The 24,017-nt window shown below is 41.4% G+C and overlaps 1 protein-coding gene across 3 annotated transcripts in view; it reads left to right on the top strand.

Annotated features, from left to right (window-relative positions):
• The window catches only part of SEPHS1 (selenophosphate synthetase 1), a 23,026-nt gene extending 387 nt beyond the window's left edge, over window positions 1-22,639 (top strand). The window contains exons 1-9 of one of the 3 annotated variants that reach the window (XM_026033279.1): window positions 158-193; window positions 2,043-2,304; window positions 5,415-5,518; window positions 9,654-9,761; window positions 10,598-10,752; window positions 11,602-11,692; window positions 14,422-14,521; window positions 16,114-16,326; window positions 21,057-22,171. In XM_026033279.1, coding sequence (XP_025889064.1) covers window positions 2,112-2,304; window positions 5,415-5,518; window positions 9,654-9,761; window positions 10,598-10,752; window positions 11,602-11,692; window positions 14,422-14,521; window positions 16,114-16,326; window positions 21,057-21,271 — 1,179 coding nt within the window. In that variant the 5' untranslated portion in view covers window positions 158-193; window positions 2,043-2,111 and the 3' untranslated portion in view covers window positions 21,272-22,171. Of the gene's footprint in view, window positions 1-157; window positions 194-852; window positions 890-2,042; window positions 2,305-5,414; window positions 5,519-9,653; window positions 9,762-10,597; window positions 10,753-11,601; window positions 11,693-14,421; window positions 14,522-16,113; window positions 16,327-21,056 lie in introns of those variants that run through there. The other 2 variants (XM_026033277.1, XM_026033278.1) reach the window with 2 other exon arrangements.
• The last annotated feature ends 1,378 nt before the right edge of the window (window positions 22,640-24,017 follow it).

The raw sequence follows: 24,017 nt of genomic DNA, 5'->3' as shown, positions 1-24,017 counted from the left end.
AACGCGCCTCAGGGAGACGAGGCTTAAACCCCCCATTTCTTCCTTTCTAACATGGATTATCCCGTGATTTTTTGCGGCGCGAAACCCGTGAAATAGAGGGGAAAATAAAAGCGTTTGGCCAAAAAAATGTAAAATAAGTGTGTGCCGCTGTGAGCGCTTTCATCCACATCTCCGTCAAGAGAAAAGTTACTGCGTGCGTGCACTCTGGGTGTTTTCCGTTAAATAAAACCGCCCTGTTTTGCCCCAGGATTTGATTTCAAGGCTGGAGGTGGAATGACCTGGGCCTGCAGCCCTCGAGGTGGCAGAAAGTGGCTGGTAGAGGGTCCCCCCTCAGCCCTTCCCTATAGAAGTAGGTAGGGGGTGCTAAGCGTATTGCAAGCAGCAGCTAAATGGAGGGACAAGCTGCTTTAAAAAAAAAAAATCTGGAAATAATTTAGAATAAATTAAAAAAAAAAAACTCTTGAAAAGCTTTTTGTCTGCTGTTGACAGGTTGTTTTCCAGTGTGTGTCTTCGCTGTTTTGCTTGGGGTTGGGGTCTCACACTGGCAGACCCCAGCTAGGAACTGGAGTCATTGCTCATCCAAGACACGTTCTCCTAACTGGGGCTTGGATCCCTGCCCGAGCCTGGGCTTTGGGAGGTTTGTTTTAAATAAAGTGACCCGCCTCCTGGGGAAGGAGGGAAAAGCCTGGCCCGGGGAGCCCCGCTCCGCAGCAAAACTTCTTGGGGAGCCTAAGCCTAAATTCTTACCATCTAAATTCATAAATTAGTAGACTCAAAGCCTTGTGTAAACGGTGTTAAGTGCATCGAAGGGATGCTCCTGCAGCCTGAAGATTTAATTTTTTTAAGATTTATTTTCTATTTTTTTACCACTTTTGGATTTTCTGAGCTGGTCAGTTGCATTTTTTTCCTCACTTTTCAGCTTAGCCAAGTAGCAGGGTGACTGTCCCCCGGTGCCGTGTCAGAAACGCATGCAGAGCTCTGGTCTTCTGGGTGCTGTTGAGCACGGTCCTTGTTTTCCAAGGAGCTGCTCTGTGTAGCTGCTTCCAGTAATTCCTGAAAACTTTGAGGCAGGCAAATTGCATAGTTTTACTGCTGTTCGTGTTTAGCGTTGAGCCTTTTGGTTAGGCCTCTTAYTAGTTTTGGAGCGTGGCGTGTGGCTGAGTCAGAGTGGAAAAACGTTCTAAAATTAGATGTGCATTGTGAAGAATTTYATTAAATGAGTTACATCAGTGTCTYTTTTCATTAGCGTTCTAGTGGGCAATTCTCTGTGTATTCTCAGTGTCGTTATTTGACTAAGAAAGGGCTTGAGAAGCAAGGAATTATTTTTTCGGCATTTGTGCTTGAAAAAATTAAAAATTGAAAAATATGTTTCAGCATTTATTTAATTATGAAATTATTAAAACGGCATGTTTGTAGCTAAACCATTCTGCTTAAGTACTATGCTTTGTTCTTCTGTTACCTGTACTAACATAAGTCAGGTTGGATTTTCCCCCATGGAGAACAGGTGCATTAAGGAGTTTCAGCTGCTTGCATCAAGCAGCCTGAAGCTGAACCCCTATTTGAAAAGTGTCTTATTTTTTTTAAAAGTAACGTACTAATTGCTGAAATCACGGTCCTGTATTGAACTGAGTACAAACAGATGTCTCCCTTGAGCGTGTGGCAGAATGAAGGCCCAGGTTTCCTTTTGGAATTTGTCCTCGTGCTCTGGGAATTATTTCTTTCATTACTTTTCTGTTAAATGAGACGGATGTGTTTAGATTTTTTTTTTATTATTATTTTTTTTAAATGAAAAGTTTATGCAGTCTAACTGGAAAGAAATCAGTTTGTGATTGGCCTGGCATAACTACAGTTTTTTATATTGGAAGATAGTTGTTCCTCTGTGGTCTCGGAGAAATGGATTGCAGGAGATGTGGTGCCCACCTGTTGTAACAAGTGAAATGCATCGAGGGCCTTTATTAGACTTTTTAATTTGCCCTACCTAGGAAACGTTGTCTTGTAGATTCTAGGAATTTCTAATGTTCCCTTTTTTTTTTTTTAATTAGACTGATCAGCAAAGAAACTGATCCCGTTGCCGTGGGGTGGGAAAGGTCGGACGTCTGCGTGGAAGAACCATGTCCGTTCGGGAGTCGTTTAACCCAGAGAGTTACGAGCTGGACAAGAGCTTCCGTCTGACCCGATTCACTGAACTGAAAGGCACGGGCTGTAAAGTGCCCCAAGATGTGTTACAGAAACTGCTTGAATCCCTCCAAGAAAACCACTTCCAGGAAGATGAGCAGTTCCTGGGGGCAGTCATGCCCAGGCTGGGTAAGTAGCTGCCTCTCTGGACACCTGCAGTGCTTCTCCGTTCACCCGCTTAAGTGACTCGTCTGCTATTTGTTCAATCAGTTTGAACACTGTGTGTTGTATAATGCATGCACGGCATCCAGAGATCTGAGGAGTGCCTCTGTAGTTGACATTTGTTGGCATSTGGGAGATATAAGAATAATGGGTTTGTATTTTAATTATTTAACATGCGGCCGGACACTTGACTGTGAAATAAAAACAGAGCTGGGACTGCCTGTAACGATAGGCACATGCTTAGGAGTTGCAGCCTCCTCCTCCCTTCCCCCAGTAGGTGCTTTGCAAAAGGAAGTAGTAAAAAATTTCAGAAATTAATTGATATTAGGACTTCGGCTTCTGAACTCTACCCAGTGAATAATRATTAAATGACTCTTAAGTGAGCAAGTGAGTAAAAGCAAACTTACTTCAGCTAAGATGAGGAATGAGTTGTTTCACAGGTGTGATTTTATTGTTTTTTTTTTCCTTTCAATCCTTTCATTGTACCCCACTCTAACTTTTTTTGCTCACCTAGAGAAGCTCCCTGGGAAAAGCTGTCTTTACAAGACTTACATTCTCTTTGGTGTTTGCACAATGATGCAAGCAATAAGGGAAAACAACCTGCACAAGCAATCTACCTGGGGAGCAGGGCAAATGTAGGTATTTTGATACCAGCTACTGTACCTAATACTGATATAGATAAATGAACATAGATAATGTGTTTAATGACACTTTTAATTCTGTTTTTCTTGTTGACTCAGCCCTACATGTTAAATATCTGCTTTACAGTGCGGAGTGGATTTTTCCCTCTGAATTTAGGAATATCAATGTAATATTTGTTTCAGAGTTATCTACCTGTCACTTTAGTATCCAATAACCTATTTTAAATTATTTTAATACAGCAAATTATGTATTAGCAGACTAATAGGTTGCAGTGCATTATTGCAGAAGAGATTGGATTCAGTGAGAGATCAGTAAGGAGCCCGTGTTTTTGCTTAAACAATGGTGATCTTTGTATGAAATATCTAAGCAGTAATTGTGTGTGGAGCTGGAGTGACACTGTAGTAGTCCCTCGAAAGGAATACTTTGAGCTTCTTTTGGCCCCAGGTTGTTGTTCGTATGGCTYTTTTCTTTTTTTTTTTTTTCCTTAATTAAGTAGTAGTTATTCACAACAGCATTTCTAATTTGGCAGATTTCTAAAATCAGTAATAGTTTGTTTTATATTTAATTTTCAAGCTGTTTTTTTTCTCCTCTTGTAAACTCTCAGGTTCTAAAAAGTAAAGGACTGCTAGTACATTTTTCTTCTCCAACTATATGAAAAGTTCAAAATTAGACTTAATGCCATCACTAAATAGGTGTGGTGTTATGTAACAGGGACTCTGTAAGTAATAGAAAGTGGAGAACGGAAGTCTTCTAGGAATTTAGTTTTGTTTTGCTTTTTTAATGGTGAGTATCCTTTGAACAAATRTATCTCCAGATGAATTTGGTGTTATTTGCTCTGATGCCTTGTTTTTCAAAGGGGTGGTTGGCTGACTTCACCGTATGCATCATGCTTTGAGGTGCAGCCAGGAGGGAAATGATTAGTAGCAGGCTTAGCCTTGCTAATTTTTAGTGTTCTACAAGGGGCATTATGCTGGGTAAGGTTAAATATAGCCTTGAGTATTTCCATACGTAAGAAAAGGCAAGTTTGGCCATTAATTCTCTGAGCTGTTGTTAAACTTCAAAATGCCCTTTTCAAACACCTCACTGAACAGGTTACATTATTTAGGAAGCCTTTTTTTTTTTTTTTTTTTTTTTCTCCTCTCTTCTACCGAGGAAAAAAAAATATAGCATCAGAAAGAGCATAGTGGCTCCCTGGAGACTGTGAGACTGCACTTTTGCTGTAAATTTTGCTGTAGATTTATTGAAAATCTAACATCAGCAGCTGAACTGAGGGCTAAATAGCTTCCGTACACAAGCCACTTGTCAACTAGCGCTTATGGGCATTTCCTTGGAAGTTCTGGATGTGCAAGTAGATTGGAACTTTYTGTGGAGGATGAGCAACCCCCAATTGCCACTCATGGGCTTTCTTTTTCAGCATCTCCTCTCTTCTGTGGGCAGGTCTTTGCCTTGGTAGCTCTCCAAGCCCTCAGAGGGATTTTGGATGCTGGAAGCAAGCCCCAGTGCAGGACCCTGCCACACACTGACTTGCAGTCCTTGCTGTGTAGTGTTTTGCTAGAGCATTGGGAAAGCTACTGTGTGGCATCTGCTCTCCCAAAAATATTTATAGGAATGCACTTCTTTGTATACAGAGAATATACCTCTTYGTATACACCCTGTGGTATACAAAGTAATTCCAAGTACCTTGTTGTCACACCAGGAATGGGGTGGAAGGGCCTGTTGACAGGTTGCATGGGTCAGTGATCACTTGCATCACAGCAAATGCCTGGAGGTTTTGATATTGCTCATTCTGTTTGAAATACCCAGTGCCAGAGAAGGCTGCTCTTCATGTGGTATTGTGGTTTTCTCAAAGGAGTTTTCCTGTCTAGCAGCAACTTTTGCACTCCTTCAGCCTCACAGAAATGAGAAAAGATTAACACAGTTGCACAGGTTCCAAGTGGGTGAATCATCTTTCACCGGGGCCAAAGCAGTGATCGTGATCGCTCCCTCTGAAACGAGGAGGAGTTCTCTTCTCTGGGAGGCTCTGTCCTTTTATAAACTGTCACTAGGTTTTTGTTGAGATGGGGAGTAACAGGAAAACCTATTTGCTTTTAACAGTATCAGTTTATGCAGTTTTTTCTTGACTTCAAAAGTGCATGCGGATGAATGCAGGTGTCCTCAAAAGCAGTGTGTTCCTGTATTGCACTAAACTGTTCAACACTGCAGCTTAGTTCTTGCTCTCAACTGTTTAAATGTTCCAAATACGAGTTTTCATCTTTTGGTTGGGTTCCCTCTTATTTGTGCTGTGTGCTTTCCCTAAGGCAGGAGATTTGCCATGTTTGTTTAGGCAACACTGCAAGTTGTATTTCACAGACATGTTTTATAATTATCTGTTGTTCTGAACAAGGGACCTTAAGGGCAAAGTTACTCACCCCAGGAATGGATTTGTGTCTTTGCAGGAATTGGGATGGACACGTGTGTTATTCCATTAAGACATGGAGGTTTGTCGTTGGTCCAGACGACAGATTATATTTATCCTATTGTGGATGATCCTTATATGATGGTAAGTTGGCTAAACTTACTGCTAGGTATACTGCTGATTTCATTTATGCTTCTTATGTACCCGTCTGATGGGAATTTTGGCTGTTTATTCTTGATGTGCAATACAAATTGTTTGATTTACTGCATTCACTGCCTTTCCAAATACATGTGAAGAGGGAAAGGCATCATCTTTCATCCTGGATTTCTTTCCATGTCGGCCAGTAATGCTGCAGTGTTGCTTTGTGTAGGTGAAAGCAGGGAGGGCTGCTGCCTTTAATTCAAAGCTCCCTCCATCTGTTGTTCTGTGGGATTTGGCTTGAAAAGCACAAAAGAGAGGGGGAAAAAGGAGCTGTCTGTGAAGCAGTAGGCAGTAAACTCCTCTTACAAGGAGAACCACACAGTAATTGGCCTTTTTTGAGGTTCTGAAATAAGCAGGTAACATGTTATAACTGGAAAGATCTGCATGACTGTAGTTGGCWGTAACACCTGGCAGCTCCAGGGTGCTTTGTGAGCACCGGTTTCCTCATTGCAGTATTTCCACTTTGCAGATGGATCAGTTTAAATTCCATGACTTGAGCAAAGTCCTGTAGTCTTGGACTTTAGGTCTTTCCGTGTCTGTGTTTGGTTCTGTCCGTTTTGGTAGAGATTTTGGTGTGGTGTTATGAGTGATTGTGATCAGTGTTGACTGCAGCAGAAGGTGAGGGGAAATAAATATGTATTTTTTTWAAAAAAATGTAAAGAGCTCTGCATTAAGAGTTAGTTAAGTGAAAGTTGGGAAATGCTAGAATTCATGTTGTGTGTGATTTAATGCAACTCATTTTCATTAATGTGGTGTTTTGCTTCTGTTTATGCTTGCATGTTCTTTGCTGTTTTGCTGCTCATCCTGAGACTCTTCTCTGCTAGGTTTTGGACACTCGCTCTGAGATTGGGACCTACTTGTTTTTTTCAGTAAAATGTCCTGGAAAGTTTCATACAAGTAACTTGCTTTAATGTCATGTGAGAATTTGAAGGGTCAGGGGAAAAAACTTGTATTGTTGAAGAATCGTGTTTGATTTCATCAACTTAGAAATTCTGCTTTCTCACCTTGTAAGAAATACCTGCAAGGAGTCGTATGAGAAGGCTRTAGTCAAGGGGAGAGTTGTCTTGCTGAGAGACGAGGGAGTTGAGATGCTGCAGTAGCAGATAGCTGATTTTGAACACAAATGAGGTTTAGGCCAATGTGGTGGAAGCGGAATGTCAGCTGGGCCTTAGTCCAACCTCAGTAGCTGCATCTTAGTAAGTTTGCTCTGTGATCCACATGCAGCAGAAACTGTAACGTCGGCCTTTCCGAACACTCAGATGCTTCACTTTTCTAATCAAGGTCCTTTCCAGTGACCATTTCTTAGGCTTGTGTTTTTTCTTAAAAGCCGTGTGAGAGCAGGGATGTTGTGAGAGGGCTTCCTGCCCGTCCCCGCAGCGAGTACCAGCAGGGTTGGAGCAGCTCGATCCCCCGTTCAGGCCTCTCGCGCTTGGGGACTGGAAAACTGGGGGCAAAACAGATTGGTTGTTTTCTGTGAGGACCMGCACTGGTTGGAAAAGAGACAAAAATAATTTGCTGGGGGCGGGGGGGGGAAGAGGGGTTAGGGAGGAATGGTGAGACTTGGGAATTCTGAATTTGTGCCCAGCCTGTGWAAAGGAGTGTGCTCTAGGCTCTCTGTTCTTTCCAAGCCTGACTGCTTCTACCCTCTTTCTCCAACTTTAAAAAATTTATTTTTATTTTGCATTTCATGTTCTTTCACTCTGTATCTTGACCTAGTCAATTCCAGTCTGATTTTGGGCTATATTCCCCAAATACTCTGATTCAGAATCTCTTCCCCTCTCTGTACACAGTGTCCCCATGCAGCAACTTATCTCATTTATCTTCTCAGTGGGAGGGGGAAGAAGCAGAGGGAAAGCAGAAAGTGCAAAGCTGAATGCTGAGGTAGAAAAAAAGTACTAAAAAAATGCGTATGGGCTCTGCTGAACTTCATTTTTTTTTTCTTCAAAGATCAAGCGGTCAAAGGCRGACAAAAGAAGGGCTATTTTATAAGAAAGTTTTTCAGTTATAGGCAAAAAAACTCTTCCTCCTTTTCCCTTTTTTCTCATCTTTGTTCTTGAAAACAGATGGTCTCTGTAATGCATCTCAGCAACATACACCTGTAGTGTTTGTATGTAGCATAGGACTCTGAAGCTTAAATGGTTTGTGACTGGGGAGATTGTAAGTAATTGAGAATAGGATCAAGCCACGCTGGTAATAGGCCTTATAGAGCCCCCCTTTATGACATTGTAGAGGTACTTATTTTGAGTATGGGAGCAGGAAATCAGCTGGTTTTGGGGATTCTTTTCCCCTCCATGGCAGAGACTTTTGGTGCTTTTTGAAGAATCTTAAGACCAAGGATGAGTGCCCGATACTCTAGCCTTTGCCCTTGTAATAAACAGTGCTTAGTATTCTAAGTATTCTCGAGTGTCTTGTGTTTCAGTGAGATTTCAGAGCAATGCTAGACTAAACCTGCTTGATACTGGTCTATCAGTGTTGGCAAATCCGGGGTTGTTTCCTCTGCTGCTTCAGCCCTGAGACTTGTGATCCTGGATTTGTATCCACAGTGGCTCTGCCAATAGGCAAGAGTAGAGTCAGGCTGACCTCTAACTACTAGAAGAGAGCTGTTTTGTTGTGGCTTTAAAATCTTATCTGTCATCCCTAAGAGGGTAGAAACCAGAAGTTTGCTTGGTAAATACTGAAGATAGTTCTGGAGAATTTGTTAATCGCTTTACAGAGAAAGGAAATGACAGGCATTAGTGTCTTTAACATCTATAAATTTAACATTAGCCCATAATGGGTTTCCCTGATGCTAGTGGAAGCTCTTGAGTTTATGACAAACTGCTTTGCGTTTCACTGTTATTTCATGTCATCAGAAAATGCAGTAACTACCTGACAATTTGTGTAAAGATCCTGTATCTGTGAGTAGACAAAGGTTTTGRAAACGTGCTGTTTTGTTTTTGTTTGTTTGATTTGTTTTTTATCTGTGTAACTGAGACATATTTCTTTAATCCCAGCTGTCTTGAATAAACATGCTATTGTTTTTACCATGGTTGCTTTGCCTCKAAACTTTCTTTTTTAAAAAAAGGCAGTTAAAATCATAGAATCACATTCTGATTGCGGTGCTGCAACTGTAAAACTAGAATAACTTTATTAAAGTGTGTGGTATCCTCCAGACAAGCGCAACAGAACTTGTTCTGTACTTGAGAACCACTCAGCCCGTAGGGCACATCCTTCATCAGGAAGTGCAGGATCTTCCTCGGGAAGCTTGGTGCCTCATCTCAGATCCATTAATTTAGCAAAATTAGGGTAGCTAAACTCATGTGACCCCAGTGAGCCCTTCTGAGTCTTTCCAGCTTTAAGAATTCTCCACAGGACCCCTAGCAGGGGACTGGGCCTTTTGGAGAAAATTTAATGTTGTTCACACACACAAATATTAACTAGAATATATGTGCTCTGAGAAAATTCAGCCTTGTTCTGTCACCTGAATAAGTGCACACTCTCCTTCAGCAGATATGGGTACCCCAACGTGGTGACAAGGTGACCCTGGGCTGTTTTATTCCCTTTTGAGGCCAGGGCCCCTGGCTGACACCCTATCAGAAGAAGACCACAGCRCTAGGAAGCACTGTGAGCTTTAGGTTAGCTCCTTAGCAGTTATAAATGAACATGCTGTAGCCTCCCTCATCAGTGCTGTACACTTCTGTGCTGCAATTAAATTAAAAGGAATGTATCAGTTTAAGCAAGCTGAGCTTTTAAGTGGAAACCTTTGCCTTGCCTAACTTCAGCCTCCAAAATTAGTAATCTGGTCTAAAGTCTTCATATGAAACTCCTGTATAACCAGTGAGAGCGAGCTTTGACCAGGAGATAAGTCTTTCATTAACTGCAAGGAACAGATACCTCTCCTAGTCAGGTCTCCTGTCCAGATACATGAAAAGCACTGTTTCACATCTCTGATTTTTGGGTGCAGGAGCCTAAGAAGCCATTGCAGAGTTACAACTTCACGTGGGAAGTTTTGTTTTTGACAGGTATTTGAATGTATGGAAAACGTCCTCTTAGATTTTTTTTCCCTTTCCTCTTAGTTATTTTTCCCTTTCTTTTTCAGGGGCGGATAGCGTGTGCCAATGTCCTAAGTGACCTTTATGCCATGGGGGTTACAGAATGCGACAACATGTTGATGCTCCTTGGAATCAGCAATAAAATGACAGATAGGGTAAGACTCTGGCACTTCCTTTCGAAGGAAGGGCCAACACAGCTGTATGTGGATAACGCTCTCTTTGGTGTACTCATCGTGGACCCTCTTGAAAAAGAAGCTGCAGACATGGCTTTATTGAGTGCCCCRGTTCATAGTGCAATTCTTGCTTCATAAGTTTCCCAAACTCACTTGCTAAAATTTCAGTTTTATGTGTCATCTTAATCTTGTGCTAATACCTTCATCTTCACCAAAATTGGTGTCCCTACTCCTGTCACTTCAGGAGAATGTAGCCCCAAGGCAGCAGCTGATTACCAATTGATGGAACACTCTGGACAGATACTTTGGGTTTTCTTGTGTCAGCTTTATAACATTTCTTTGAAGCCAAAGCAATTAAAATAGATTGCTTTTCATTTTTATGTTCTTGGAAGTGACCGGCATGTTTGTTTGCTTTTGCAAAGAAGGACTGTTTCCTCTTAGAAGAGAATGACTTGAAATTTTGCAGGTTAGTGGAGGCCAAACACAGCTTGATTTAACTTTGCTGTATTGCACTGCACTGCTGTGGCTGTGCCCGATTGCAACAGCAGGATAGTTCTGAGTTTCCAGAACTCTCTGACTTCTTTACTTTCATGTGACCTTTTCATGAATGTTTCTTCAGCATTTTACAAGGAGCTGTAAAACCGTAGCTCTATGGGATAGCATTCCATTTTCAGGAGACTAACTTCTTCTTAAGGCTGGCTTGTCTATCACGAACTCTTGTCATCAGGGGACTGCCTTGAGCAATTGAGGTCCTAGAGCAGCCTTGAAATGAGTGACACTGCTGTGTATGGAACTCTGACTTCTGTTTTGATCTCTAGGAAAGAGACAAAGTGATGCCTCTAATTATCCAGGGTTTCAAAGATGCAGCAGAAGAGGCAGGAACATCTGTTACTGGTGGCCAAACAGTGTTAAATCCCTGGATTGTTTTAGGAGGAGTGGCCACGACAGTCTGTCAGCCTAATGAATTTATAATGTAAGTTAAACCGCTAAACAATCAAAGGCCCTGGTCTGAAGGGTTGCATTAAAAATCCTTTAAATGCCATGTTGTGATCTTTCTCATGCGGAGTAAAGCAATTCCTTCTCCTGCTTGTGTGTGTTCTTAGCACTCAGTAGTTGCCACATCTCTCCTAAATATCCATGTCCTTCCCCTTGYCCCTCTCCCCCCACCTACCCAATATCTTGTGGACCTCTTCTTTTGAAACTAGTTAAGTTTTTAACTTGAAGAGCTATTAAAGGCTGCTTGGGACATAATTATTTTTGTCAAGTTTCTACATACATTTTGAACTATGTCCCAGTTATCCTATTAATGTTTGTAACTACAACATTCAGGCCTCTTAACAGGGGCCAACCTTGAATGTCCCACTCTGCATGTTATGCTGGAGGAAGGAATTTATTCCTGACCCTAGCTGATTATGTYCTTGTGCCCTGAATAACAAAGATAACTCGTTTTTTTTTCCCTGTTCTATCTTATGCCTGCAATAAATTGATAGAAAAGATGTAATCCTGTGTGTGTGTCTGACTACAAGCATTCTTCCATTATATAAAAGACATTTTAGCACTTTTAAATAAGTTTGCAGATTTTTTGCTCAATAGTAACCCATAGCAATGAATCCAAAGGGATAATTCTGCAGTTAGTTTCCTTTTTTTTTTTTTTTTTTTCATAGCAATGAATCCAAAGGGATAATTCTGCAGTTAGTTTCCTTTTTTTTTTTTTTTTTTTAATTGCATGATAAAATATTTGGGACTTTGAATTATCAGCACTTATTCCTAATAATGTGTGAATTTCACTCCCTGATTAATATATTGAATTCTTTGTTTTCAGGCCAGACAATGCAGTGCCAGGAGATGTGCTTGTATTAACTAAACCCTTGGGAACTCAAGTGGCTGTAGCTGTCCACCAGTGGCTAGATATTGTGAGTAACTTGCAAAAGGAAAAAAAAAAAAAAGACACAAGGAAAGGGTGTGAGTTAGAAGTGACCTCCCCTGTTTCCTCCWAAACCTCAAATTTGGGAAGTTTGATGGTGTTATAAGTAGGTTGGGGGTTCAGCTGGGTATGATCCATCATCCATCCTTTCTCCTTGGTGCGTTGGTGTCATCTGCTCATATGGAAGCCTTTGGAATCCAGACATTTGCTATTTTGTGTTTATACCAAGCCCAACTTAATTGGGTCTGATTCTTGGTAACTGGCATGGCTGTMATAAGCAGAATTGTTGATCAGCAGAGTAGCAGATGAACACCCTGGGTGAAATTGTGCCCTCTTCCACCTGCCCAAGTAGCTGGCAAAATCTTAGTGATGTCAGGTAGGCCAGAATTGCAGTCTGTGTCCATGGACTTTCTGCTTGTGTACATGGGAATACATCAGCATTTCTCATATATTGCTCCGTGCATTCAATAAGAATATTTCTAGTGGCATTATGTGTATGGACGTGTTTCCATCTGTTACTTCAGGCAAAAATGTAACTACTGAAGTAAAAAAGTGACAGTAAAATTGGCAGCTCCTTACGTTGTCTGGCTCCCAGTTATGTCTTCAGAATGAGAACTGCTCAGTTTACATTTTAAAAAGATGCGTCTTTACTACTTGTGCGACTACTGAGCCAATAGCCTGGCAGAGGAGCGAGTTCAAATCTACTTTGTCTTGGCTCTTGGCCACCTAAATTGTCAGATGAATTCTAATTCCAAAAGTCTGTGTTAACAAAAGTGGGAGAGAACCAACTTGAGCCTTCACTGGAGTCTGAAGTGTGAACAACTAGGAAAAAAAAAWATATATTTATTTGTTTCCTCCTTCCTGGGAAGATTTTTGATCACTGCAGAATCCCATATTTTCCAGTCAAATGTAAGGATCAGGGCCTCAGATAATCTTAATGTGAAAATCATTGAAGAACAAACACCAAGACACCCTTTTTATAGTTTGGTTTTTTTTCCCTCTTGGCTGTAATCTTACTTCTTAATATATCTATTGTTGAACTGACAACAGACTTGCAAATTAAAGATATTCCAAATTTCCACATACTTCAGGTATTTCTAATTTCCTTGACTGTCAACCAGAAACATTTTCTGGTCTGAAGAATGGGAGCAGCAAGGAAATCAATCCTTCTGTTATGTGTAAACAGCATATATCTTTGATTGTGGTAGGAAACATTCTGAGTAGTTGCACTGCCTGTTTTCTTCAGCTTCCTTTCTTGAAAGAGGAGGGAAAATAGAATGAGAATTACCCATCACAAAGCCACAGGTAAATCAAGCTTTAGTAAGGGTTTTGACTTTGTATTGAAGAATATGTGGGAGCAAGTACATGGTACGGTATGTTTATGTGTAGGCAAGAAGGGAAAACGAGAGTACAGAGATTTGTGGCTCCAGAGCACTTTTAAAAATAAAAAATGTATTTGCTCACAGAGCAGTAGCCAGTGAGTTCCTGGTAACTCCTGGAAGACAGAACTGTGGCGAGGGCCGTGTGAGAGCTGGGTATGGAAGGAAGAGCCAAACGGACAAATTTGTCCCTGGGGACCCTAGGGGACCAGCCCGGGGGCATTTCCCACTCAGAAATCAAAGATTCCTTTTACAAGATGTTAAGGAATTTTTGTGGCTTCTTTTTTTGTCTCTTTTTCTCCCTTCTGTTCCCACTATCCCAGGATCTGACTACTATAGTAGTTACGAATTTGCATCTAAGTTCCAGCCTAGCAGTGTTGTTCTAGTGTCAGCCTTTATTTGTAGTGATTTCCATTCCCATCATCCAAACTGTCCCAATCCCATGATCAGCCTAAAGACCATTTAGGAAAACTAGGCCCTAGGATTGCTCAGTCAAACTTGGAGTAAGAATAACTTTCACTCAGTCCTCCCTATTAGCTTTTCTTTTTTCTTGCTCTTTTCTAATTTATATAGAATAAATTTTAATTAATGTGGTTTTACATTGGAAAAAAAAAAAGTTAAATAGCTGCTTCTTTTCATTCTGGATGTGGAATTATTTCAGCTATAAATGAAATGATTGATCACTATAAGGTACTCTTTCCTAAATTGTTCTGAAGCCCTGTTGGAATGAAAAGCACTTCTTAGTATCTGAGGGAGGCATAAATTCATAAAAGACACTGGAAAATATGTAAAAGGAAGTGTAGCTGGCTGGCTTTTGAATTGGAAAGGAAGTTGGAGACTCTTGTAATTCTCCCTCACCGCTCACTGGAGTGAGCGAGTCCTGCCTCAGTGTCCTCACAGCCAGGCCTCCACCTGGCAGTAGCSTTAGTCAAAGAACCAGGTGCAGAATCATTTCCCTCTCTCTCTGCCTTTATTTTACTTACTTATTAAAGTTACAAATCTCAACATCCAGCAACAAACTTCTTTGGATGCAGTGGCCAAGCCAGGGAGCTGCCCCAGAGATGATCTTTACACAGGGTAGGTTATTCCACTCACTGCCACCGAGAGCAACATGTCAGGTGCTTAATGCCTAATAGATCTTCAAATGAATTTTACTCAGGTACAGTAGAGTAAGGCATATAATCAGCTTCAGGACCCCTGASTGAAACACTCTTGGCAATACAGTTTGCAGTACAAGTGTATTTTGAATGAAGGCTGTGTTTGTTTTTATTATTTTTTTTAAGTGTTTTACAATGTGCAGTTGAAAACCTAAGGAAATCCTCTTTCCTTCATCCTTTAGCCAGAGAAATGGAATAAAATCAAACTAGTAGTGACACAAGAAGATGTAGAACTAGCCTACCAGGAAGCAATGATGAATATGGCCAGGCTCAACAGAACAGGTAAGAAAGGGGTGTTGTGTTTTGCAAGGGGGAGTTGCCTTGTGGGAGGAAGGGGCAGGGGGTTATTTTGTTTGTTTTTGTTTTCCAAATCTATATTTGATTTTCTTTGCTGCTTGGAAATACGACACAGCTGCTTTCTCCCCTCCTCCTGCCCCATCTTTCTGCTGCTCAGTGTTTGTGAAGCAAGTAAATTAAAATCAAACACTCTCTTTTAATTATATAGCAGAAACACAAATGCTGCTGGAGATGATTATGACTCATAAGAGTGCAGCAAGTAACATCTGAGCGAGTTAGGGGATGTTTTAAAGGGAAATATATTGGATTTTTTTTCCTGTGTCTAGAGAGCTCATGGAGCTATGATTGCAATAAAGTGAAAATAATTGGGAACAGAATAATAAAGCAAAATTCTTCATTTTTATGTTGCCTTTTTTTTTCTACCACTGTTTTCTGCTTTCCTAAATGCGGACAATGGTTTCATTTCTTTCTTTTTTTTTTTTCTTCATTTCTCGTAGTTTTTGGCATGTGAAGGTTCTTCTTTTACCCCAGAGAAGTTAAGCCAGGTTTTTTGTAAATTTAATTTAATTTAATTTTTTTTTTGGATCGAGGTGTCTTTGGAGAAGCAGAGAACTGCATTAAGTGTTTTCTTAGTCCTCATTTGAAGGGATAGGGATAGTTAAATATCCCCTTTTCCCATTTATTTGGATTCGTTCAGTGTTCATTGCATCACCCAGTTCTGCGTTCTTTCGTAAAGTCTTCCAGGAAAAATAAATGAYCAGGATTATCCTATGGAAAAGAACACTTCTGGTCCTACTTATGTATGGGAAGCACCAGAGAAGGACAGAACATTCTTGCTTTTGTTTTCTTCCATTCTTCTGTGGTCCACCTTTTAACAGCACTTGAATATCCTTAACTGGAGCTATTGTGCTGCCTGCAAAGGTGCCTTTCCCCCATCCAGGGCTCTGCAATTGCAAATATCCAAGAATTCGTGAATGCAAAGGTGGGAAGGCTGGAACTTGGGGCTGTCCCATCCTCCAGATCCGCTCCCTCTCCTCCAGCCCCTGCGCTTTGGTCTTGAGCTCTTAAGCTAAGTGTGCAGAACTTAAGTAGTCTAAGCCCAGAACCTCTGTTCTGTTCTCCTGTGACCTCTTTGGAGTGGCAGCGAGAAAGATAGGAACAAATTTGATCCAGTCCAAGTGTGTTTTTTACCCTTAAAGAAGCAAAGCTGAGCTCAGAAGTCACTAACGTTGGGGAAGCCTGGATCCGGAGCACACCCCTGTTTCTTACACTGCTAATATAAATTAGAAGCACATGTAAAGCAGAGCATGCTCATAAATATAACTTCGGTATTGGATTTTCAGTATAATTTAATACATTAATAGCAACTTTTGTTTTTTAAAGGTTACATGCGGTATTGGTGAAGGCAACTGAATTCCAATGTGATTTTTTTCTTTATTTGAGATGTAATCTTTTTTATTAAAAAGAAAGTCAGCAAACCTGATTGCAATCAAAGGCAGACAACTTCATTTCAACTGTGAGCTCTATTACTGAAGCATTGTCCTTACTGATCTTGTTTTTTTGCCCCTGTTTTGAAGCTGCTGGACTCATGCACACCTTCAATGCACACGCGGCTACGGACATCACGGGGTTTGGAATCCTGGGGCATGCACAAAACCTGGCCAAGCAGCAGCGGAATGAGGTGTCCTTCGTTATCCACAACCTTCCTGTTCTCGCCAAGATGGCTGCGGTCAGTAAGGCTTGTGGCAATATGTTTGGCCTCATGCACGGGACTTGTCCAGAGACCTCAGGTGAGTGACATTTCTGCCTCCTTCCTTCCTTCCCCACACCTCCACATCCGAGTTTAATACCACGTACAGCCACAAATGCCATGTGCTGCCTTCAGAAATCACAGTTGGCTTGGGGTGTAGCCAAGCTAATGAGCACTAGCCACACAACTGTTCACAATTAACTTCTGCAGCTAACTTTCCAAACCACCATCCTACTTGGAAAGCCTTCTCCCTCCTTATGAAACACTATGTTATAGGGCCCTTGCTGTGCTGAATATCTGGAACATTTTGTAATTAGAAAGACATGATTGTTCTTTTGAAACTTACTTTTCTTTGAGATTTTAACTATAGAACAGTGGGTATCTGAATATCCCCGTCCAGCTGACACTGAGTTTTCCCAAAAATAAAACCAACTCCAGTAGGTTTGCCAGTCTAATGAGTGCTGAGTTCACTGCTAAACAGCCAGTCTTGGAGGCTGTCTATGACACGCAAGCATCAGGAATATAGACTTCTTTTTTTCCCATGTTTTTATGCATCCTGACTTTAAGGAATTATTAATTAGCAGCAAGAAAAGAATTTGATCTGTGACTTATCTGGTGCTTTAGCTCTCTGTTCAGTAAAGTTGGCAGTTGTAGTGACAGTGAATGCAGACAGGACAAAAATCTGTTGAGAGCTGGACTGTTAACTTAGAGTTCATTTCAGGTAAGTGTTTAAACAGTYGTCATGTGGTAAAAACTTCTGATATGGTATTTGGACATTGTCTTACCATTGAGCATCATCTGCCTCGCCCTCTGGAATGAATATTTCCCTCTGCAGGAAGTCTCTCTACTTCATTTTTTCTCCTAAATCTTCTGTCCTGTTCCATTCTCTAATCTCACATTAGAAAATGGAGAAGATAGAACAAGAAATCTGTCTTTTTCTCTTATCTCCTTCTCCCACCATTTTCCTTCTCTCCAGAAGTATTTTTCAGCTTCTCTGCAGTTCACAATATAGGGGGGCCCTTGTAGCAAAACAGTCTGAAGGTCTGGAAAGAAGCACCACAGTGAGAGCCATAAACTTTTCCCCTAGCGAATACACAAGTTGTCGTGATCCGCTGAATTGTTCCTTAGCCATCTGTGTTTAAACAGACGCTCTGTCCTGGMGAGACTGTGCAGCTCAGATGCTGTGTAACAGGATATGGGATGTGAACTCTTTCAACAGTTCAAATCCAGCTTCAGTCAGCAGAGACCAGAAATATCTGGTGGCTGTTTGGCCAGCCCTGTGAGGAAGTTTGGGAGCGTCAGCGCGGCTCTTACTACCCAGGAGCRCGCGTGACCAGAGTGCCAAAGAGCACTGCCCTGGTGGCACTTGTTGTCGTTGCAAATAGGCCACAATAGCGTCGACACGGAGCTGGACCTGCCCTGCTCACAGGCTCCTCATTCAGGTGAGTGGCCCTGGCTGTGTAGCAGTTTGCGTGGGAATAGCTGAGCTGCAAGCTGAGAACGTGAGTTCTCAGAGCTGCCCATACAGTGCTGGCTTTTCCATGGGGAAAAAAAAATGGAACAGGAGTGTGCGGTGCTGAAAGTGCTTGAAAATGGAAAAGGGTTGACTTTGGTCCATAAACTAGATGCTTCCCCTTGGGAAGGAGCAAGAGGTGTCTTTGAAACTCAGAATGGCTGAGYTTTCAACATTTAGATATGCTGATTAAAAAAACAGCAGGACACGTAGTTATTTCTGAACTTTGGCTGCCTCGGAACATACATGCTTGATTTCYTGCTGTTGCATCTCCAACATTAGAGATGGCTTTCAGATTTGTTACGGGATATTGGCTGCCAAATGCTACAGAAGTCCCTAGTCTCCATGGCCATGTTAGGTCTGGTCTGAAAGCTCCTTAGCCGCAGTCCCGAGGGCTTTTTGCTTAAGCAAGTGGAGTGACACTGTGCAGTGCCTGTGCTAGCTGGGCACGGTGGCAGGGGTGGCCGTGCAGCCCCAGTCCCACGTTGTCCACACGCTCCGTGTCCTGGCGTTGGGTTGTGCAGACACGAGTGTGGGCATCATCGCAGCTCCAGTTGTGAGGGTGCCTTTTAGGATAGCTCAGCAGGGCTGTTCATGTTGTCATATAGATAGATCTTTCTTCAGCTTCGTTTGTGAACAGATGTTTTTCAGCAGAGTGCGCAGGCAAGGAGAGATGTGCTGGAAAAGGATCTGAATAGATTTGGGGCTGTTGTTTTTTCTGACATTCATTTGCTGGGCACCTGTTGACAAAAGCCAGTGTTGGAAAGATCTCTTATGTCATCTGTTCCATCCTCCAGATACAGTTGCTTAGAGTTTGTTTTCTTAAAACTCAAGTTTTACATGATTTTCTGCTATCTTTTAGATAACTCTTTTGTCTATGGTTAAAGTTCTAGTCAGGTGGAGGTTGCCAGTTGCTTTAGTTCCATTTGTTAGACTAGCTGCTTGCAGAGATGTGTTACAGCGTCACTGTATGGGATACTCATCCATGTATTTTGTTTCTTTCAGTCGTCTTCTACCAGCTTTTGGAGCTGTTGGCTGATGTCAACAAACCTTTTTAGTGTAGTAGAGGAATCTCAAAGTTGCAGCATTTCTGCAGATTTTATGAAAACAGCCAGATGGATGGAATAGAAGGGCTGTGCTGGCATCAGAGTACAGCAGTTAAAGATGAGAATGGTCAAAATCTCTCTTAAAAAAATAAAAATAAAAACACAACAATAAAAACACAACAAAGTGAGCACTTACCCAAAGGGGTAAACAGTCTGGCCAGCCTACCAGAGAAATAACTACTCCCTGCAGATAGGAATCCTGCTGCTGATCAAGTGTAGCCCGTAGCCTTTATTAAGAGTTATTGATCAAACTGTGGCACGTARCAGTCAAGTGGGAAGTTTTTTGTTAGAAACTTGCATTTGGCATATTTTTCTCCTCTTGCCAAAGAATGTAACAGGGTGTGCATGTAATTGATTAAAAAGTGTAGAGTAAGTGTGTGGGGAAAAGAYGATGAGTGAAGGTTATTCTCTTGCTCTTTCTTATTTCATTTTCTCTGCCATGGTTGACTCCTCCCTTCTGGCTGCTAGTAAATCTCTGCACTGCCATTTAAACCTGTTCCCTGGCACCGTGACAAAAGATATTCTTCAATTTGATTTAGAGCCTTCCATGGGAATGATACTTAATTCCTTTGCAGTCGATGTGTCTGTCACATCTGGAAGAGCTTAAACACGGTGCTTCGTGTTTCTGATTTCTGGTTCTTGAGGGAGGCACCTGGAAGGTGGCATGTTCTGATATGTCTGTCAAAGAYGTGCATTTTTATGGATGCACACACATTTACTCCATGCAAAACCTAAAAAAAAAAAMCCAACTTCCATACTTGCTAATCTCTCTCCAACGTAGTGTTCAATAGCTGCTGAAAAGCAGTTTCCACATCGAGGTGCTCAGGAGTTGTTTAAATGCCACTGAGGTGCTGGGATGTGAGGGCACACATGTAACACTTTCCTTCCCAGTTTGGTTTGGAGCTGATGGCCCTGCTTCCAAACAGCTGAGACTCTGCTGCCCTTTCCCAAGAYAAGAAGACTGGGTCACATCTCTTGTGGCTACTCCAATATTACCACTTTGTTCTTAAAAGTAGGCAAGCCTCGGCATGTAACTAAATTCCTGTTTGAGGTAATGTGCTCTGGTGCCTCCCTCCCTTCTCTAAACGTTTTCTGGTTAAGAGATAGTGCTTTTGACATTCCCTACCAAAGAGTTGAGAGAGGCTGCTCTCTGTCGGAACACAGCAGAGGGTACAAGCAAGAGCTGTAAAATCTCCTTGCATCTGACTCTGGGGGCTTAACTGCAGTTCAGTGTTCTGTGGTGCAGCACTTCACATGTAGCAGAAATCTAAGAAAAACTTAAAAAAAATACAGAAAAACTCTTAGTGTTTTGCTGCCCTTCCCACCCCCCCCTTAATACTAAAATGTAAGTATTTGTCCAGAGCTGCCTGGAAGCTTGTGCCAGAACTGGCAATGAAACTCATTCCAGCACTTCACTTGCAGAACCATCTTTTTCAGAGCTGTGGGATTTTTAGGCTGGAGGTGTTTGTAGGTTTAATAAGTGAATGGCAGCCTTGCTCACTAGTGGTTGTGCTGCTCCAGAAAGGTGTTCATTAGTAGGTGAAGTAATTTTTGCAGTTTTCTCTGYGAGAAAAGAAGGCCCAATGGGAAAGGCAGTATCTTAGAAAATGCCTATTAGCAGGAGGGTCAAAGGGACTGGCTGTCACAGGCAATAGGGATCAAACCTGTGTTTAATTTTCTGTCTCTCGCATTCGCTTCTAACAGCCCCTGTTTAGTGAATGATTTCATAGCAATCGGTGGGGTTACTTGCAGAACCAGCTGCGACCAATATGTGGTTATAGGTGTCTGCATCCGACCTCGATTCGAAACGATCCTGTAGGTGCTTTCAGTAGAGGCCCTTCCAGCCCTGCTAGAAGTTTACAATGCCACCCTTATTTGTGTGTGTCATTCGTTGGCACCAGGGCCATGTCTTTTCGCCAGCATCTTTTGTGTGTATTTGGCTTCATTTACACATGCACTAATGCTGAATTCGGGAACAAACTTCTTGCTCTAAAGTGGGAGCTCACAGACCTCCACTACAACCTCGCTTGTAGTCCTGCAGCCCAACAGAATTCCCTGAAGCCTCCAAGTGCTCAACCAAAGAGGGATTTGGCAGGTGAGGGTTGAAATGCTTTGTAATCAGCCTCTGAACTCTCTGCTTTTTCTTTGCAGGAGGCCTCCTCATCTGTTTGCCACGGGAACAGGCTGCACGCTTCTGTGCTGAGATCAAGTCTCCRAAATATGGGGAAGGTCACCAAGCATGGATTATTGGCATCGTGGAGAAGGGCAACCGCACGGCCAGAATTATAGACAAGCCACGAATCATAGAAGTTGCACCACAGGTGGCCACTCAGAACGTGAACCCAACGCCTGGGGCCACTTCTTAATATAGATGAAATATCTGTTTGTTTTTAAATAGATCTATTCCCTTTTCATCCTACAATTTAAAGAACTGTAAAAAAAAAAAAAAAAAAAAAAGAAAACTTGTTGTGTCTGCACATCTGGTGGCCTTAGGTCAGTTTATGAGTGGATACAATTAATAAAATAAAATCCATTGCCTTTTTTCCTGTTACATTAACTGAAGATGCACCTAATCTTGAGGCAGCTTCTGAGTTGAGAATTATATTGTTATCCAATACTGTTGATTCATTTTGAATCTTTAGACACTTATCTCTTGCCGCATAGGCTCTTTTTAAAGGTGCTTTCACGTAGCACAGACATTACCAGTAGTAGTGTCAAATAGCAGATTGTGTCCTTTCATTATATGTATATTTATCATAAGCCTAATTTTGATGCCTTGAATGCTATTCTGGAAAGGCAATAAATGGGTAAGCGACACAGTGGGTATACCCAGTAGTCAGAGGGTTGCATGATTACATTCAATCTTTAATTTTTTTGTAAGGTTTAGTCTTACCAAGAGCATCTACGACCCTGGACACTGCTTGGTAGTGCGCTCTGTTTGAACAAGCCAAGTGCTAACTTTGCATGGAAAGCGCTTCAGAGTCGAAGGAGTCATTTTTAGTTTCCTTATTTGTAGACCTGACAATATTTACTGTATTATCAATGATTGTTTTCTTTATCGATAGTAAGGAAAAAATAATTTTTTTTTCAATGTGATTGGGTGTGCTATAGTGCAACAGAGGTTTTGCAGACCAAAAGGAGGTTACTGTATAATATTCATTTACAATTCACTATATAAATAACTACACAAATAATTTTTAAATATAATCAAGCTAAAATAAACATGTTCTGTGGATGGTAGTGTTTAATACATTTTATATTTTGTATAGTGATTACAAGCCTTTTTTGTTTCCTTAAAATCAGCAGCTGTTTAGTATACTTCTTAGTATTATTTTTGTTCTTTGCTCAAATACATTTTTGTGCACGCTTTTGTGATCTGTGTTTAAAATCTACATTGCCAACATTGCAGCTTGAACTTAAGCCTGTTATTCAAAATAAATATTTAATTTTTTTTATTGCTCTTGTACAAGCGCATGAACTTTTTTGGTTCCTCTCTGAATTACAGACTGGAAAGAGGAGAAATTCTCCTTGTTGCTTTTTATTTTTATTTTTTTTCTTTATTACTTTAATGGAATTATACTATTGCTAGTTGCTATTACTCCTCTGTTCAGTTCTGTAAGCTGTGATGTCCAGCAGTTATCAAGGGTATCTCTGGCTGCACGCCARTGTTCTGGGCAAGTAGGTTATCCGAGTACATCGTCCACTTTATTTTGTTTATTTTCCTTAGCACAAAATATGTGGTGGTTTTGAATCGTTTCCTCGCTAAGTCAGAAGGCTCTGCCAGCTCTAACCCAGAGAAGGGTTCGTGACCAGCGCTGGGAACGGAAGAAATGGTGAAATCTCTTTTCCCCACTGGTTTGTGGAGCTGCCCAGCTGCTCTGCCCGGCTCTGCTCTGCGGCCACACGCGAGTCGAGACAGACCAYGCGGTCCTGCAGCTCCGTAGAGCTCAGTGTGTCTCTCTGGACTGACTCCTTTTAACTGCATTGCCCGTCTGTTGTCACATTAACTCTTTGGAATTCCRAACAAGGAAGAGAAGAAAATCTCTGCAAAACGTCACTGCTGCCAGCAGGAAGGATAAGGGCTTCTGTCTGTGAACAAATGACTCGCTGGAGAGGAACCTGTCTTGTGCATCGTGCAAGGCTTAAATTCCTACTCTCTGGTAATTTCAAAATCTCTGGTAAAGCTTGGATCACCCTTTTGTTTCCACTCAGTAGTGTTTGTGCAGGCACCTTTTGGAAAACTAGAGTTTTCCTTTTGTTAGCCTTAAAACCTTAGAATCCTTTTCCTAGAAGGAAAAAAATATCACATTGTTATCAGATTTGTTTGCAACACAACCTCAACACCGTAACTTGAGGGTTTTGCCATTGCTTAAAAAAATGAATAAAAATAATTATTAGCATTTCTTCATTTCTTTACAGGAAGTCTGTGCTCCAAAACCTCCATACCCAGTTGTATGTCAAAAATAGTGACTTTTTTTTTTTTTTTTTTAATGACATTTTGGAACTTGGCTCTGTATTGTGATATAAAATCATTGCATTGATTGTATTCTGATACAAAAATGTGGGCCTGGCTTTTGTTGATTAATTTTTTTTCTTTTCCCCCCTCTCTTTATGGTCACGGACAACATTGTCACTATGTAGATGATTGAATTAGATTCAAAATCCYTCACAGGACTGAACGTGCACAGGAGGTGGGTAGTGTTATGTGAAAACACTTGTTGCAAAGATCTGTCCTGGTCTCTGCTGATTGTAGATGTGTACAAGAAGCTGACACGGAGCAGGAAAATGTAAATGTGTAAATGCTGGGGGTTTTGCTCGTTATGCTGATCAGTCCATCTGCCAGTTGAGAAGCCAACACTTGTTTGCTCCATCTTCTGACCTGCAAGCCCTGTTTTAGATCTTCAGGCATGAGGCTGTGTGGAGGCAGGTGGTTTAATGATTAAGGTGAGTGGGAATTTACAACAATCAAGCTGTAACATCATTAAAACCTTTCATGACAAGAACCTTTTCTTTGGTCTGATTTTCAGAAAAAACAAACAAATATATATATATATATATATATATATATTCTCTTCAGAGCTGCTGCCTTCAGCTCCTGGTAACGCTTCTCGA

Source organism: Nothoprocta perdicaria, unplaced genomic scaffold (genome assembly GCF_003342845.1).
Source record: "Nothoprocta perdicaria isolate Ctin4 unplaced genomic scaffold, notPer1 scaffold_127, whole genome shotgun sequence".
Lineage (NCBI taxonomy): Eukaryota > Metazoa > Chordata > Aves > Tinamiformes > Tinamidae > Nothoprocta > Nothoprocta perdicaria.
This window is presented reverse-complemented; position numbering and strand designations above follow the sequence as displayed.